The sequence below is a fragment of the Lepus europaeus genome, chromosome 13 (assembly GCF_033115175.1).
Source record: "Lepus europaeus isolate LE1 chromosome 13, mLepTim1.pri, whole genome shotgun sequence".
Lineage (NCBI taxonomy): Eukaryota > Metazoa > Chordata > Mammalia > Lagomorpha > Leporidae > Lepus > Lepus europaeus.
The window spans coordinates 68,019,108-68,037,506 of NC_084839.1; the positions used below are offsets into that span (position 1 = coordinate 68,019,108).

The following is an 18,399-nucleotide window of genomic DNA, read 5'->3' on the forward strand; positions in this document are numbered from 1 at the left end:
TACACCCTATACAAAAATTAATTCACAATGAATCAAAGATCTAAACCTAAGACCTGAAATCATCTTTGTTCTTGGCATTTTTATCAAAAACCAACTGATCATAAATACATGTATTTATTTCGGGGCTCTCTATTCTATCCAACTCATCTAGGTGTCTTTTTCTTCCTTCATACCATTATATTGCTGTTTTGATTATTACTCTCCAGAACAGTTTTTAATCCTAATAAAGTCTAACCCCATTGCCAGAGGTGGGCATTGGCACAGCCGTTGAGATGTCCCGATATCCTTTATGAGAGGTCCTGGTTTGAGTCCTGGCTCCTCTACTTCAGATCCAGGTTCTGTTCATGCATATCACTGAGAAGTAGCAGATGATAGCTCACGTGTTTGGGTCCCTGCTACTTACATTGGAACACCTGGGGTGAGTTACAGGCTTCTGGCTTCTGGCTTCAGCCTGGCCAAACCCTGGCTACTATGGGCATAGGGGGATAATTCCATGGATGGAAGATCTTTCTCTTGCTGTGTGCATACACACACCTGATTTTTAAATGAAATGAAAAATGCAAAAAGGTAAAATTTAAGTCACTGCCAAACCCAAAGTCGCCTAGATTTTCTCATGTTATCTTCTAGGTTTTTTTTAATTTATCTTATCTCTATAGCATTGTGTCTCATATTTATATTTTATAATTAGAGCTAATTTTTGAGAAAGGTATAAGGCATGTTTCTATGATCTTTTCCTTTTTTTCACTTGAGAGTTCCAGTTGTTCTAGTACTTTTTTTGCCTTTTCTCTGTCAAATATAAGCAGACCATATTTGTAAGGGTCTATTTGTATGCTCTACAGTCTGCCCATTTACTGTTGTGTATTCTTTTGTCAACGCCACATGGTCTTCATCAATTTTTATAGTAAGTCTTGAACTCACTTAGTGTCAATTCTCCAATTCTGTTCTCCTTCAATATTGTGTTCGTTCCTCTGGAAGTCTTACTTTTCCATATAAACTTTAGAATCTGTTTGTTGACACCTACAAAAGAATTTTCTTAGATTTTGATTTTAATTACACTGAATCTATATGTGGGGAAAAGTGAGATCTTAATAATGTAGCATCCTCCAATCCACAAATATGGAAAATACCTCCATCTATTTAGGCCATTCTTTGATTTCTTTCACCAGAGTTTTGTAGTTTTCCGCATGTGCATTTCATTTTTTCACATTTATACCTAAGTATCTTATTTTTATATTTTTAGTGGTGATGTAAATGGTATTTTGTTTACAGTTTCAAATGTGGGTTGCACACTGCTGTCATAACAAAAGCAGTTGACTTTTTTGTATTAAATTCTATCCTACACTTCGCTATAATTACTTATTAGTCCCAGTCATTAGTTTGCTATTTGTTTGGAATTTTCTACAGTTATCTACATTATCTGCAAACAAAGATAACTTTATTTTTTCATTAACAATGTGTATATTTTATTAATGCTTCTTGTCTTATTAGACTTGATATAAGAAAGGTATAAGGAAACATTTTTATATAGTTCCTAATCTTATCAAGAAATCAACTTGTTTCTGATCATTAAATATGATGCAGGGTTTATTGTAGATATGCTTTATGATACTCTTTATGAAGTAGGATAAATTCTCCAGTATTCTAGATTACTAAGAATTTTTATCATAAATGAGTGTTTATCTGCTTCCACTGATAGGATTGTATAATTTTTCTTCTTCAGCATGTTTATTTTATAGATTACATTGATTGATATTTTAAAGTTGAACTAGCCTTGCAGACCTAGAATAAATACCACTTGGTCATGGTTAAGACTTTTTATACATTGTTGAATGTGATTTGCTAATATTTCACAAGGCTTAAACATCATCTTTACACTGATGAGTTCAAATTTTTACTTCCAGGTCTAATTTTGCTCTGCCATTTTACCATCTTTATGCAAATGGAAACTAAGTGTTGATTCTATTCTCATTCACAAAATCTATTTTCTTTCAATGTACCCTATCCCCATGCATTCAGTTCAAAGGTCTTAGAATTTGCCTTGACTTCTCTCTTTCCCTTAAAATGGCAAATGCAAAATAACTTCAAAAATATCTCTTAAAATTTCTGCTTCTATCACTCCAGTCTAGATGACTAGTATCTCTTATTTGGACTGCTGCAATAGCCTCCAAATTAGACTCTCTTCTTCCATTCTTACTGACTTACAGTGTATTTATTTTCCACTTAATAACCAGTATTATCCATAAAAAGGCAAATCAGGTCACCACTAACCTCAATATTCTAAATGACTTCAACACCTCATTCCAGAATAAAGTATAAAGTATTTACTATGAGCCAGGTCAGAAATCATCTGATTCCAGATTAGCTCACCTTTAATTCATCCCTATTACCAGTGACAAATATATACAAACTGTCAGACTGACGCCCTTGGCTATTCCTTGAACACACAAGTACCTTCCATTGTATTGTTCCCTTTGGTGGTCATTCATATCTATTAGAATGATTCAATTTCATATCTATCAAATGATTCAATTTCTTGTTTCATTTGGGTTAATTTTTCCCTAGTTCTACCACTACCGGATCATATATTTAATGTTTAAAGTTTTGTCTTAACCATGTTTATTTTAAATTTTTTTGTTGTTGTTGATTACAAGGGGAAGAAAATAGAGAAAGAGAAAGAGATAGGAGAAAGAAAGGGAGGGAAAGAGTGAGAGAAAAAGCTCCTATCAACTCGTTCACTCCCCAAATGCCTGCAAAGGCAGGACTGGGCCAGGTCAAAGTCAGGAGCAAGAAATTCAATCCAGATCTTCCTCATGGATGGCAGGAACCCAATTAAGTAACTCATCACCACTGCCTCCCAAAGTCTGAATTAGAAAGCTGAAGACAGGTACTAAACCAGACACCCCACAAAGGGACCTAGATTTCTTAAACACTGCACCTATCACCCCTATATTAATTTTGTTTGGTTGTTTAACACCTATCAATTCACTAGAACACAATCTCTATTCATTCCTATATCATTGCCTCGCTTGTAGTACATGCTTTACAACTACTTGCTGAATCCACAAAGGATTGAATGTACTCAGTGCATTGTATTAGTATTTTCTGCACAGTTCTTCATAGACCTAGAATGTCTGTTTTCCCTGTTGATCACAAATTCTAAATCCAGGTACAAAGCACATTTTCTCTCTTTCCCCAAGAATGTATTAGGTTGTCACATAGTATATACACAAGGAATACTTGTAATGAAATAAATTAATAAAAATCTTCATTTTCTTTTGTAGAGGAGTGAAGAAAATCTTATACAAGGAAAGCTAAGAAAGTCAGCTTGATTACGTCACATCTATAGAAACAACAGGGGACTCTGCAAGAAATACCTTGGAAGCCTTCTGATTCTTTTTGCCCCTTTTCCAGCATAAAGGTTTCCAATTGTAAGGCTAAGTTTTCTGGAAACAGTAGCTTAGGAAAATACACAACATGTAGCTGTTATAATTACCATGTTTATATTGAGTTCTGAGTTAGCTAGTTTGAAACAGACCTGGTAAAAATAAACTTTCAGTGTGTTTTAAGCAATCAGTGTTTCCAGCAAGGACTGTCAATATGACTTTAGTGGTCTCCAGAACTTATCCTTTACTAAGCACTTAACTGGCTGTTCAACCCCTATGGCTTCCAGAATGCCTTTACTCTCTCAGCATCTACAATGTGTAGCAACAACAAAATATATAGGCCATTCCTTTGGAAGCTACAGAAATAAAATAATTGAGATAGGTTGGAGCAATGAGTATCAGTAAAATATACATTTTCGCCATATGATAAAAAAAGTTCTAAATGAACCTCACATATTCTTTTTTTTTTTTTTTTTTTTTTTTTTTTGACAGGCAGAGTGGACAGTGAGAGAGAGACAGACAGAAAGGTCTTCCTTTTGCCGTTGTGAACCTCACATATTAACGCCCTAACTCTACCTGACACGGAATTGCAGTCTCACCCTCATTCCCCCTCGCCGCCAAGCACCTGATTCTCAATGAATAGCAAATAGAAACATTTTGATCAAGTTTTTACCCACAGTCATAATACTACTATATTCAACAATATGTATTCAACAATACTATATTCAACTGTTTAAGGTCATTGTGAATTTCGTACAGCTGTTGTCATGTTTTCATACTTTCAGGACCTCCGTAGTAAATAATTTTTCCCTCACTAAAAAGGCATCAATATTAATAAACTATCAGCCCTCCATATTCATGGGCTTAGCATCTTTGGATTAAATCAACTGCTGATCAAAAGCAGTTTTAAAAAATTGTGTCTGGGCCAGCGCCGCAGCTCAATAGGCTAATCCTCCGCCTGCGGCGCTGACACACCGGGTTCTAGTCCCAGGTGGGGCGCCGGTTCTGTCCCGGTTGCTCCTCTTCCAGTCCAGCTCTCTGCTGTGGCCAGGGAAGGCAGTGGAGGATGGCCCAAGTGCATGGGCCCTGCACTCACATGGAAGACAAGGAGGAAGCACCTGGCTCCTGGCTTCGGATCGGTGCAGCATGCCGGCCGCAGCGCACCAGCCATGGCAGCCATTTGGGGGTTGGGGGGGTGAACCAACGGAAGGAAGACCTTTCTCTCTGTCTCTCTCTCTCTCACTGTCTAACTCTGTCTGTCAAAAGAAAAAAATTGTGTCTGTACTAAACACAAATTTTCCTTGTCATTGTCCCTAAACAATGTAGTAAAACAATGGCATGTACTTTGTTTTAGGTACTACACATAATATAGAGACGATCTGAAGTACACAGTAAAATACATACATGTTATATGCAAATACTACAAAATTTCTAAAAAGGACTTGAGTATCCACAGATTCCAGTATCCACAGGAGGTCCTGGAATACCAGATAACACCACAGATACCAAGGCATGACTATATTTAGGCATCATTTTAAAAATTGTGTAAGTAATGATATAAATGCAGTATGATTTATAGTGAATTTCATTTTAAGTAATGTTATTGATAATTTGAAGCAAATGACCCAGGAACACCTAGTGAAGATGTAGTCAGTCTAGCAATGAACCTAATCACATGGATAAATAAAGAATATTTTTGGCTCAACATTGATTTTTTTTCTTACAACAGAAAAATATTAATTCATATCAACTGCTGTACTAGCATTATGAATCAAATTTGATTTTTTCTGTTCAGCCCACTCTCAAGGAAAAGTACCAATAAACAGAGAAAGAGGAAAAGGGAAGGAAAAAGTAGACACCAGGGGTATAAATCATAGATTCAATTCTGCAACTACATATTTAATGAACATCAATTTCTGGATTTCCAAAGGATGACACTGACTGTGTTTCAAAACTCAAACAAATCAAAACAACAATAAAAAAAACTCAGGGCTAAAAAAGTTAGATATGTCATGGGGCCAGCACTGTGGCATAGTGGGTAAAACCACAGCCTGCAGTGCCAGCACCCCATATGGGCGCCAGTTTGAGTCCTGGCTGCTCTACTTCCATCCAGCTCTCTGTTATGGCCTGGGAAAGCAATAAAAGATGGCCCAAGTCCTTGGCCCCTGCACCCACATGGGAGACCTGGAAGAAGCTCCTGGCTCCTGGCTTCAGATCTGTGTGGCTCCGGCTATTGTGGCCAACTGGGGAGTGAACCAGCAGATGGAAGACCTCTCTCTCTCTCTCTCTCTCTCTCTCTCTGCCTCTCCTTTTCTCTGTGTGTAACTCTGGTTGACTCCCAAATAAATAAATAAATAAATAAATCTTGAAAAAAAAGTTTGTTACGTCACAATCCACCCTCTTGACGGTTAAGATGTGGTCCTCTTACTTTCTCTGATTAGTTCCTATTTTAAGCCTACATGACAGTGTAACACCTATGTAAGGCATTTACCCTCCAGAAAATCATCCACCAATAATCCTTTTTTTCCTCTATATCAGTATCATTTTTTCCATTTGATTCAATATTGGATAAAAAGTAGTGCTGTGACCCTGTAAAATAACTATAAAATCATTGACTGTAATAGCAGACTTTTTTTTTTTTTGGACAGGCAGGGTGAGACAGTGAGAGAGAGACAGAGAGAAAGGTCTTCCTTTTTCTGTTGGTTCACCCTTCAATGGCCACTGCGGCCGGCGCACCGCACTGATCTGAAGCCAGGAGCCAGGTGCTTCCTCCCAGTCTCCCATGCAGGCGCAGGGCCCAAGTACTTGGGCCATCCTCCTCTTCCTTCCCGGGCCACAGCAGAGAGCTGGACTGGAAGAGGAGCAACTGAGACAGAACCGGCGCCCCACCCGGGACTAGAACCTGGTGTGCTGGCACCACAGGCGGAGGATTAGCCTATTGAGCTGCAGTGCCAGCCAATAACAGACATTTTAAAGAAGGTTAAAAGTTGGTCAAGAGGACACAGGAAGGGATGATTAAGCAGAAAATTTTAATTATTATTATGCCATCCCTAACCACAATTATCTAGAACATACTGAAAAAGTCTTGACTGTTGTGGAAGTCAACTTAGGAAATAGTCATTCATATAAAAAAAGATATGAAGAAATACATAGAAGATACAGTTGTAAACTTTTTTTTCTTTACAGTTTAAACACCCCAAAACTAGTACTGGTACTTGTTTTCTAAAAAATACAGAAGAGAAGCAAAAACTCTTCAAACTTCTGATGCTCAAGAGCATGCTATACATCATCTAGCAGAAACAAAGCCACGTTAGGTAGGATGGCTCAGATTGTATACCAAAAGCAGTTCCACGGTACTGTCGAGTGTCTCACCTTGAAAGTTGTGGTGCCATAGAGCTTGGTGGTGTGGACTGTTTCTGGGAGTACATTAGTGATATTGGTGATGAATTCTTCCAGGTACTTACAGGATTTCTCCAAGTGTGTTGTATTGATAATAATTTGAACAAGCTAGAAAACAAGCATGTATAAAAGTCATTTGACAATTCACATCAGGATGAATGGCCCAAATGAATCTGCTATACAAACAAAATCAAAGTCACTTTGGCAAATGCCATCCATACTCAACAAAGGGTATATTAAGATATGACCTTACATTTCACTCTTTCCATGAAGCCTTCCGGGATCTTGCCAAACATTTTGTATTTTCCCCTATTATGGGACCATTTGTCAATCTATTTTAAACATGTTTTCCTCTGTTTAAAAAAAGTCTAAGAGCAAATACTATTACTGTTTAGCAAAGTGCCTGCCAACAAATAATTTCCAAATGAATTAAATAAATGAACTCCCACTAAAAAAAAAAAAAAAAAAAAAAAAAAAAAAAAAAAAACAAGAATAAATGAAACAATAGCAAGAAGTTTCAAAATTAGGCACCATCAACAGAGAGATGTGAGAATAGACTGCAGGACATTAACAAACAATATCAGTGTATGGAACAAAGAAAAACGGGACTGAAAGAGAAAGCAGAAGATTAATTATTTACAAATTCCTGACTTTAAGAAAGTTCTTTAACTTTTCTAGGCCTGTTTCTTTATCTGAAAAATGTTAATAAACATTTCCAGCTCACAGAGTGATTTTGAGGATTAAATATTCTGTTGTTCATATTATTTCCCTTTTCTCAAAGAAGATGATGCTACTGGTAAGATAAAAAGTCATTGTTGGAGGCTGGCACTGTGGCATAGTAGGCTAAGACTCTGCACATGGTGCTGGCATCCCATACGGGCATTGGTTTCTATCTCGGCTGTTCCTCTTCTAATCCAGCTCTCTGTTATGACTTTGGAAAGCAGCAGAAGATGTACCAAGTACTTGGGCCCCTGCACCCATGTGGGAGACCTGGAAGAAGCTCCTGGCTCCTGGCTTCAGATTTGCCCAGCTCCAGCCATTGTGGCCATTTAGGGAGTGAACCAATGGATGGAAGACTTTTCTCTCCATCTCTCCCTCTCTCTGTAACTCTCTCTCTCATATAAGGAAATAAATCTTTTAAAAAAAAAGTCATTGCTGTAAATTAGTTGGGGAGAAGAATGAGGAATAATAATCATTATTGGGTACATGTTAAAGTTTATAACTATTACTTCCTTTAAAGTTTTTCCCATTTTAAATTAAATTCTATAATTTTAATTTTATTTATTTTTATTTATTTAAAAGGCAGAGAGGGAGAGAAAGAGAGAGAGAGAATCTTTCACCCACTGATTCACTTATTAAATGTCCACAAGAGCTGAGGCTGGGCCAGGCTGAAGACAGCAGCCCAGAACGCAATCTGAGTCTCCTATGTGAGTGGAGGGACCTCAATTCTTGAGCCACCACCTGGTGCCTTCCAAGGAATTCATTATCAGGAAGCTGGAAGCAGAAGTAGAGCTAGACTTGAACCTAGGAACCACGGCGCAGGATGTGGGCACTGTGCACCAAAAGACCATGCTACTTCTTACTACAGCAGAAATGAAAAGAGTCATTTTCTCTAAACCGCATAACATAAATGGAACAAAATACTCAAATCCAAGTCATCTATATTCAAATTATGAATTCATCTAATGTCTTCTTCCCAGAACCTTTTAGCATAAAAATGTAGTCGTGGAGTGCTGCATGTCTATACTATCGGGCTGAAATATTAGATTCTGGACTGCTATCAACTAGACTTCTCCATGTTTTGATTTTATTCTCAGTTAAATGAGAAGGAAAAAATGCGATTCCTACTAGTAAGTTCTTAACTACGCAAATATTATAATTATTTGCATTCCTCAGGGTCTAAAAGATACTGAAGGAGGAAATGGAATAGAATCTTTTTGCCTCTTTCCTACATGAATTTCATTTTTCAGAAGAATATGTCAGTGGTGGATTTGTGGCAAATAGAGGACATTTGGGTGTATATGGTTATGAGTAAACTGAGGTATTCTTTTAGTTTAGTGAATAGTGAGCCAGGGAGAGACTAGATTGATGACACAAAGGATAAACTGCAACTAGAGATGAAGGGTGGGGGCACAAGCGTTAGGTTGAATGGTTAATATGTCACTTGGATACCCATATTCCATATCACAGTGCCTGAGTTCAAGCCCTTGCTCTAAATGCAATTCCAGTTTCCTGTTAACGTATACCCTGAGAGGCAGTAGCTTATGGTTTGAGTGGCTTGATATCTTTTATCATCCACTTAGGAAACTCAAGCTAAGTTCCAATTCCTGGACATTTAGAGAGAAAACTAGTGGATGGGAAGTCAAATTAATAAATTAATTAATTTTAAAAATAAGGGGATATACTATACATTTTTAAAATAAAATATTTCAAAATGCTGTTTATAGCTTGGATTATACTTCAGTAAGATCATTGTAGGACTAGATTCAATGCGATATCAATCAAAATACCAAAGACATTCTTCTAGGATATGGAAAAAATAATGCTGAAATTCATATGGAGACACAGGAGACCTTGAATAGCTAAAGCAACCTTGTACAACAAAAACAGAGCTGGAGGCATCATAATACTGGATTTCAAGAAATACTACAAGGCAGTTATAATTAAAACAGCATGGTACTGGTACAGAAATGGATGGATAGACCAATGGAACAAAATAGAAACACCAGAAATCAATCCAAACATCTACAACCAACTCATATTTGATCAAGGAGCTAAGGACAGTTTATTCAGCAAATGGTGCTGGGAAAAATGGATTTCCACATGCAGAAGTATGAAGCGAGACCCTTACCTTACACCTTACACAAAAATCCACTAAACATGGATTAAAGATCTAAATCTATGACCCAACACCATCAAATTATTAGAGAACATCGGAGAAACGCTGCAAGATATAGGCACAGGCAAAGACTTCTTGGGAAAGACCTCAGAGGCACAGGCAGTCAAAGTCAAAATTAACAACTGGGATTACATCAAATTGAGAAGTTTCTGTACTGCAAAAGAAACAGACAGGAAAGTGAAGAGGCAACCAACAGAATAGGAGATTATGCAACTGATAAAGGATTAATAACTAGAATCTACAAGGAGATCAAGAAACTCCACAATAACAAAACAAACAACCCACTTAAGAGATGGGCCAAGAACCTACACAGACATTTTTCGAAAGAGAAAATCCAAACAGCCAACAGACACATGAAAAAATCTTCAGGTTCATTAGCCATCAGGGAAATGCAAATCAAAACCACAATGAGGTTTGACTTCACCCCAGTTAGAATGGCTTACATACAGAAATCAACTAACAACAGATGTGGCAAGAATGTGGGGGGAAAAGGCATACTAATCCACTGTTGGTGGGAATGCAAACTGGTAAAGCCACTATGGAAGACAGTTTGGAGATTCCTCAGAAACCTGAATATAGCCCTACCACATGACCCAGCCATCCCACTCCTTGGAATTTACCCAAGAGAAATTTAATTGGCAAATAAAAGAACTATCTGCACCTCAATGTTTATGGCAGCTCAATTCACAATAGCTAAGACATGGAATCAACCTAAATGCCCATCAACAGAAGACTGGATAAAGAAATTATGGGATATGTACTCTATGGAATACTACAGCTGGAAAAAAAATGAAATCCAGTCATTTGCAACAAAATGAATGAATCTGGAAAACATCATGCTAAATGAAATAAGCCAGTCCCAAAGGGACAAATATCATATGTTCTCCCTGATCGGTAACAACTAACTGATCACCTAAAAAGAAACCTGTAGAAGTGAAACGGACACTATGAGAAGCAATGACTTGATCAGCCCTTGTCCTGACTGTTGAGGAAGAGCTTACTATTTTATTCTTTTTAGTATTTTCTTTTTCTCCTTAATACCATTGGTTGAACTCTTTAACACACAGTATTCTTAGGTGTTTAAACCCAAGTGAAAATTGATCTCTGTTAAAAATAAGAGTGGGAATAAGAGAGGGAGGAGATGTACAGTTTAGTACATGCTTACTCGGACTTACCCCTAAGGGTAATGCTAAAAACTTGCCATGGGACTCCAAATGCAATTAAGTTGGCAGGTACCAAAACCAGAATTAAAAAGGAGAGAATGATCCAACATGGGAAGCGGGATAAACAGCAGACTCATAGAATGACAAATGCCCTAAACAGCACTCTGGCCTCAGAATCAGCCCTTAAGACATTCAGATCTCACTAAAAAGCCCATGAGAGTATCTCAGGCATGGAAAGCCAAGACATTGTGGCAAAAAAAAAAAATCTCTGTGAGTGAGATCCCAGCGGAAAGAATGGGCCATCAAAGAAGGAGGTACCTTTCTCTGAAGGGAGGAGAGAACTTCCACTTTGATTATGGCCTTGTCTAAATGAGGTCGGAGTTTGTGAACTCAAGAGGCTTCCATAGCCTTGGCAGCTCATGACAAGAGCCTCAGGTGATTAATGACGTCATAAATAAGAGTGTCAATTGTTAAATCAACAACTAGAGTCACTGTTCACTTACTTCCCATGTAGGATCTCTGTCCTTAATGTGTTGTACTATGTGAATTAACGTTAAAAACTACTACTAAAACAGTACTCTATACTTTGTGTTTCTGTGTGGGTGCAAACTGTCGAAATCTTTACTTAGTAAATACTAAGTAGATCTTGTGCATATAAACATAATTGAAAATGAATCTTGATGAAGAATGGGATGGGAGAGGGAGTGGGAGATGGGATGGTAGCAGGTGGGAGGGAAGTTATGGGGTGGGGGAAGCCACTATAATCCAAAAGTTGTACTTTGGAAATTTATATTTATTAAATAAAAGTTTAAAAATTTAAAAAATGTGTTGTATTATGAAAATTAATGGTAAAACTGATCTTCAGACAATACATTATACTTTGTGTGTCTGTGTGGGTGCAAACTGTTGAAATCTTTACTCAGTATATAGAGTAGATCTTCTGTATATAAAGATATTAAAAATGAATCTTAATGAAGAATGGGATGGGAGAAGGAGTAGGAGATGGGATGGTTTGTGGGTGGGAGGGTGGTTATGGGGGGAAAGTGCTATAATCCCAAAGTTGTACTTTTAAAATTTATATTTATTAAATAAAAGTTTTCTATAAAATTATTGTAGGACTATAAGCAGAAAGTATATTCTTAACCTCTCTATGACAGCCAGCACAGCTCATTCTCAAAAAAAAAAATGTCAGTTCATAATGAGAAACTTGGATGACAAGTTGGACCGAGGAAAAAGCTACCTTCTGTTTCAGCCTGAAGATGTTAGGGAAAAGCTACTTTTGAAACACAAAGGGCAAAGACCCAGAGACACAGTTCCAACAAGTTCTCTTAGATGAAAAGTTGAGACATACTGGGAGTAGAACTCTATCATCATACTGCTGCTCAGCACCCATCAGAAAAGGTCAGATATATCAACAGCCCTTTTCCATTCATTCCAGTTTGAATCTGGAGACTTAGTTTTGGTGTAAGACTATTATCTCCTACAAAATAGCATAAAACATCAGCCTTTTCACTTCAGAGTGCTCTAGGAAAAGACACTAAAACAACTAATTCATCATCCTATTCCTTTCATCAAAATTCTCCTTCAGAGAAGAACTAAAATCATTTTTAAACATTTAAATTGTCTACATTAAATCATCAGCTTCCTGAGTAGGAAGTTGGCTACTGGCAAGGTTGTCTTGATGTGGAAATCAGAGAAGCAAGGGAGTTAATTTAGAAAACTGAAGAATTTCTATTTTAAAATCAGCATTACTGATAGGGAACATATTCTGTCTATCAAAAGAAATCCTAATAATAAGGAGGAATCATGTCATGTTATTGAAATAAAAAACGGTGGCAGTCAAAAGAGAAAATTGTCCTGTTTTGCAGGATATTGGCAGTTTAAAGGAGGGGGGGCGGCTTTACTGGATACAGTAGTAATTTCCCATGACTTTTTAAAGATCTGTCAACACAAAAGATCACCATGAATTACATCAATTGGCTGTCAGTCACTTTTGAAATGTTTCATTGCTGAGCATAGAATAGACTATTAAAACACTCTAAGATTACAGTAGATACCATGTCATTTTCAGAGGGAATATTGTCTGTTAATGAGGCCTAAATGATCTTACCCCTGAATGACAGCCACCAAAATCTTTACAAGGGCATTTACAAATGCAAAGCCAGATGCATTGGGGGTAGTTTTGAACTTAAGGATGAAATGAAGCAATTTCAGTTATCAACTTCCATCAGAGTTTGAGCTCCTATGACAATATTTTTAATTCCTATTTCCCAGTCTCTTATTAAACTGTACTACTACAGCAATCTGAACCACCGTTAATAACATTTTAATAACATGGAACAAACAACAGAATAGATACTAGTCAATTCCAATGTAAGTAAAATTTTGGAGAATTTTTCAAAATAAGAAAGTCTTTTAAGCCAAATCATCTCACACAACTAAATGACAAATGGCAGTTAATTTAAAAATCATTAAGAAGAAGATTTTTTCTGTCTCATTCACAGTATCAGGGAGAATGTAATGAAAAAGGCACAAAGGACACTGTGAAGCTCACTACACTCCATCACCAGTGGAACCTGAACCATGAAGACAGATTGCATTCCTGACAAACTCCAGAAATGAAAATGTCTTCATCATCTGCAACAGTTCAAAAGTAAGCTCTAAATTCCAAGAAGAGGTATCCATTTCCAACTAGAAATTACTTTGGAAGTATATCCATCAACTTACACGAGAACTGCTATTAGCAGATTTATATTGGAGCTGCTGTAGGCTTGTTCCCAAAAGCAGAGAACTTAGTACACTGAAACAACAGGAGGACTAACCCAAAGCAAGAAACTCAGAAGTGACACTCCTCTCCACACCACTAACGCTTCTCAACTCTTAACTGGCAAGAAGACAAAGAACTGTAGCAGCACTGATTCTCACAAAAAATGAGCTAGCCCTAGGAATTCAAAGGATTTTAATTCCGTTTCATCCCAACCAGTTAACAAAAAGATGTCAACTACTTATTTTATAGCATATCCAAGGCTAAAATATTAAAATACATAGAATTATGGTTTACAAAGTCCAAGAGATAGTACAAAGTGTATATTTAACAGAACTTAAGTATAAAATCAACCAATATGGTATCACTAATAAGGATTCTGAACTGAAATTTATACTAACAGCTGCCCTACCTACTTTCTTTCTTTGCTATTGCTCTCTTTTAATAATTAGAACCTCTGTGTGTCAAAGGATTGGGATACAGCTGAAGACAGTTGAATCCGAAGCTAAGTTGTTGGTGTCATGAAGATTACTGAAAACACATATTCAGAGACATATAGTATAATGTTTATACTATAAGAAACACCATGGAGGTGGGCATTTGGCACAGTGGTTAAGACATCACTTGGGACACAAACATGCCATAGCAGATTGCCTGGGTTCAACTCCTAGCTCTACTTTTGATTCCAGCTCCCTGCTTATGTGAACCTGGAAGATGGCAGGTGATAGCCCAAGTACTTATGTCAATGCTACCCAAGTGGGAGAGCCAGACCGAGTTCCAGGCTTCTTGTTTCAGCCTAGTCCAGCCCTGGCTACTGTGGGCATGAAGAATAACACAGTGAATGGAAGACTGATCTCTCTTTTCCCCTCTCAAATAAACAGAAAATAAGAATTAGGAAACACAACAAGTGAATAAACAATACGTGGTTGGAGCCAGTGTAGTGGCATAGTGGGTAAAGCTGCTGCCAGTGAAGCCAGCATCCAGTTCCCTGCTAATGGTGTGGGAAAAACAGCAGAAGATGGCCCAAGTGCTTGGGTCCTGCACCCATAGGGGAGACCTGAAAGAAGTTCCTGGCTTCTAGCTTCACCCTGGCCCAGTACTGGCCACTGAGACCATCTGGGAAAAGAACCAGCAGATAAAAGATCTCTCTCTCTTTCCTTCTCTCTAACTCTAAATTTCAAATAAATAAATAAATCTTTTTTAAAAAGTTACATGGCAATTATTAGTCTCTGGTATTTTAAAATAAGATGGTCAAGAAAAGTCCCTTTAAGGAAATGCCATTAAGTAATGATTTAAAGGGCAGATATAGGCCGGCGCCGCAGCTCACTAGGCTAATCCTCTGCCTTGCGGCGCCGGCACACCGGGTTCTAGTCCCGGTCGGGGCACCGATCCTGTCCCGGTTGCCCCTCTTCCAGGCCAGCTCTCTGCTGTGGCCAGGGAGTGCAGTGGAGGATGGCCCAAGTCCTTGGGCCCTGCACCCCATGGGAGACCAGGATAAGCACCTGGCTCCTGCCATCAGATCAGCGCGGTGCGCCGGACGCAGCGTGCTACTGCGGCGGCCATTGGAGGGTGAACCAACGGCACAAGGAAGACCTTTCTCTCTGTCTCTCTCTCACTGTCCACTCTGTCAAAAATTAAAATAAATAAATAAATAAAGGGCAGATATAATTTTTCTAATATCTTTATTAATAGTACATAAATTCTTTCAAATCTGATTGATTTCTATCTTAAAACTTTCTACTAACACATTCCTCACAAAGAGATGGATTTCATTTTATTTATGTATATATTTTCTCTTTATTTCAAAGCTAGGGAGATGGGGGTGGGAAGAGATCTTCCATCAGCTGGTTCACAACCCACAGGAACCAGGGCTGGGTCAAGTCAGAGCCAGGAGTAAGGAACTCCAACATGGTCTCCCACATGGGTGGCAGGGATCCAAGCACTTCAGTCATCACCTGCTGTCTTCCATGGTGTGCATGAGCAGGAATTGGAACTGGAAGCAGAGTGAGGGCTTACGGCATGCACTCCAATATTGCAGGCATATCAAGCAGCATCCAAACTACTATGCCAAACACCTGGCCCCAAAGTAGATTTCCATTGGCTCATGTTAAAATTCTCTTTCAAATTTGACTGTCTTATATTTAGTGATTAATAAACTGGTGTACTGCCTTTCTCTGCATAACACAGATGTTTTAAAATTAACAGTATGAAAAGAGTTTAAAATTTGAAAATCTTATTTCAGTGCTTATTTCACATCTTAAAGGGAATCTTATTTCCTTAAAAGAAAACATACTTCAAATTTATCTCAAATTTTGTTTCAAACTACTTACTGGTTATGTGGCCTAAGGAGTCATTCACTATCTTTCCTCATTTTTTTTGTAAAGGCCAATTTATTTATTTGAAATGTAGGTAGATTGACACAAAGGTGGAGAGACAGAAAGAGAAAGAAATCTTCCATTTACTGGTTCACACCACAAATGGCCAAATGGCTGGGGTCAGGCCAAAGCCAGGAGCCATGAACTCCATACAGCTCTCCCACGTGGGTGGCAGGTGACAAAGCACTTGGGCCATCCATCTTCTGCTGTGTTTCCAGGTGCATTTGCATGATGCTAGATCAGAAGCAGAGTAGCCAGGACTTGAATTGGCAGCTGCTTCTGGCTTTGATTTGGCCCAGTCCTAGATGTTGCTACATTTTGGTGTGAAAACCAGGGAATGGAAGATTGTGTGTGTGTGTGTGTAAAACTGCCTTTCAAATAAATAAAATAAATATTGAGAAAAAAAAAGAAATAAAGAAAGTGGAGCTGCTGGGACTTGAATCAGCCCTCTGCTACGGGATGCTGATGTCACAAGCAGTGCCTTAATCCACTGTGCCACAATGCTAGCCCTTTCTTCATCTTAAAATTGAAGCAATAACACCATAGTTATAAGCAACAAATAATAAATTCTAAAAATAATTAAATATAAACTATGAGATATAACATATACCAAATTCCTTAGAACCATTACTTTTTTATTTTAATTAGTTCTTAACAGATTCAATGCGATTTGCAGATACAATTCTAAGAGCATAATGATATTCCATTACTCCCTCCCTTTCACTCTCCTCCTCTCTCCTTCCCATCCTCCTTCCTTCTCCCTCTTTCATTTTCCTTTTTTTCTAGTTTTAGAGATAACATTATATATTTAAATCACAGTGAAAAGGCTTACTACTTCACCTTAATAAGAAGTTTAATAAGTAAAAAGCAAAAACACCTTAGTTCAGTGGAATACAGATAATGGCTATAAACAGTGATTGAGTGAAAACCGGTATAGCGAATGACCTCTTAGATAAGACCCCTGACGCGTAGGCAACAAAAGCAAAACTAAACAAATGGTACTATATCAAACTCAGGAGCATTTGAAAAGCAAAAGAAACAATCAACAGAATGAAGAGACATCCAACAGAATGGAAAAAAAGATTTGCAAACCACCTATCCGATCAAGGATTAATATCCCAAATATATTAGCAACTTAAAATAAATCAACAAAAAACCAATCCAGTTGAGAAATGTGCAAATGACTTAAATACAGAATTCTTGAAATAAGAAATACAAATCATCAACAAACATATGAAAAAATGATGAGCATCATTAGCCATCAGGGAAATAAATACATTTCAAAACCACAATGAGGGGCCGGTGCTGTGGCGTAGCCGGTAAAGCCTCTGCCTGCAGTGCCAGCATCCCATATGGACGCCAGTTCGAGACCTGACAGTTCCATGTCCAATTGAGCTCTCTGCTATGGCCTGGGAAAGCAGTAGAAGATGGCCCTTGTACCCACAAAGGAGACCTGGGAAGAAGCTCCTGGTTTCTGGCTTCTGGCTTCAGATCAGCACAGCTCCGGCAGTTGCGGCCATTTGGGGAGTGAACCAGCGGATGGAAGACTCCTCTCTCTCTCTACCTCTCCTTCTCTCTCTATGTAACTCTGACTTTCAAATAAATAAATAAATAAATAAATCTGAATTCTTAATATTGCAGTCCTAAGGATTCAGTTCTTCATCCTCTTCTCCATCTTTATTCATCCTTTGGTGATATTATTCAGTTGTATGGCTAGAAATGTTACTAATATGATCCCAAACTTTTATTTCTAGGTCAAACCTCCAACCCAAGCTCATAAATAAAACTCCATACTCAGCATCTAAACCTGTATATCTAGTAAACAATATAAATTTAATATGTACAAAATTGAATTCACAATTCCCCTATCCCCAATTTAGTACTACCTATAATTCTTCCCATCATAAGTAACGCTACATACAGCCTTCTAGTTGCTCAAAGCTATCCTCTTTTTTTATGATTATTTGTTTATCTGAAAGGCAGAGCTACAAGAGGCAGAGGCAGAGAGAGAGAGCAGTCTTCCATCCAGTGGAATAGCCTCAAATAGCCGCAACGGCCAGAGCTGTGCTGATCCAAAGCCAGGAGCCAGGAGCCTCCCCTGGGTCTCCCATGTGGGTGCAGGGGCCCAAGTACTTGGGCCATCTTCTACTGCTTTCCTAGGCCACAGCAGAGAGCTGGATCAGAAGTGGAGCAGCCAGGTCTCAAACCAGTGGCCATATGGGCTGCTGGCAATGCAGGCAGAGGCTTTATCTGCTACACCACAGTGCCAGCCCCAAAGCATATACTCCTAAGAGTTATCTTCAAGTCCTCACTGTCTCTCTTCCTTTGCATCTCATTGTCAGGGGAGCATGTTGGCTCTACACTTCAAATTGTGTCACTATTCATGGCTACAACTTAAGCTTCTAACAAACCTTAC

The 18,399-nt window shown here is 38.2% G+C and overlaps 1 protein-coding gene across 2 annotated transcripts in view; it reads right to left on the minus strand.

Annotated features, from left to right (window-relative positions):
• Positions 1-18,399, minus strand: part of EXOC6B (exocyst complex component 6B) — a 686,378-nt gene that overhangs the window by 285,665 nt on the left and 382,314 nt on the right. For both annotated transcript variants that reach the window (XM_062209648.1, XM_062209647.1), the window contains exon 17: positions 6,756-6,890. In XM_062209648.1, coding sequence (XP_062065632.1) covers positions 6,756-6,890 — 135 coding nt within the window. The remainder of the gene's footprint in view (positions 1-6,755; positions 6,891-18,399) is intronic.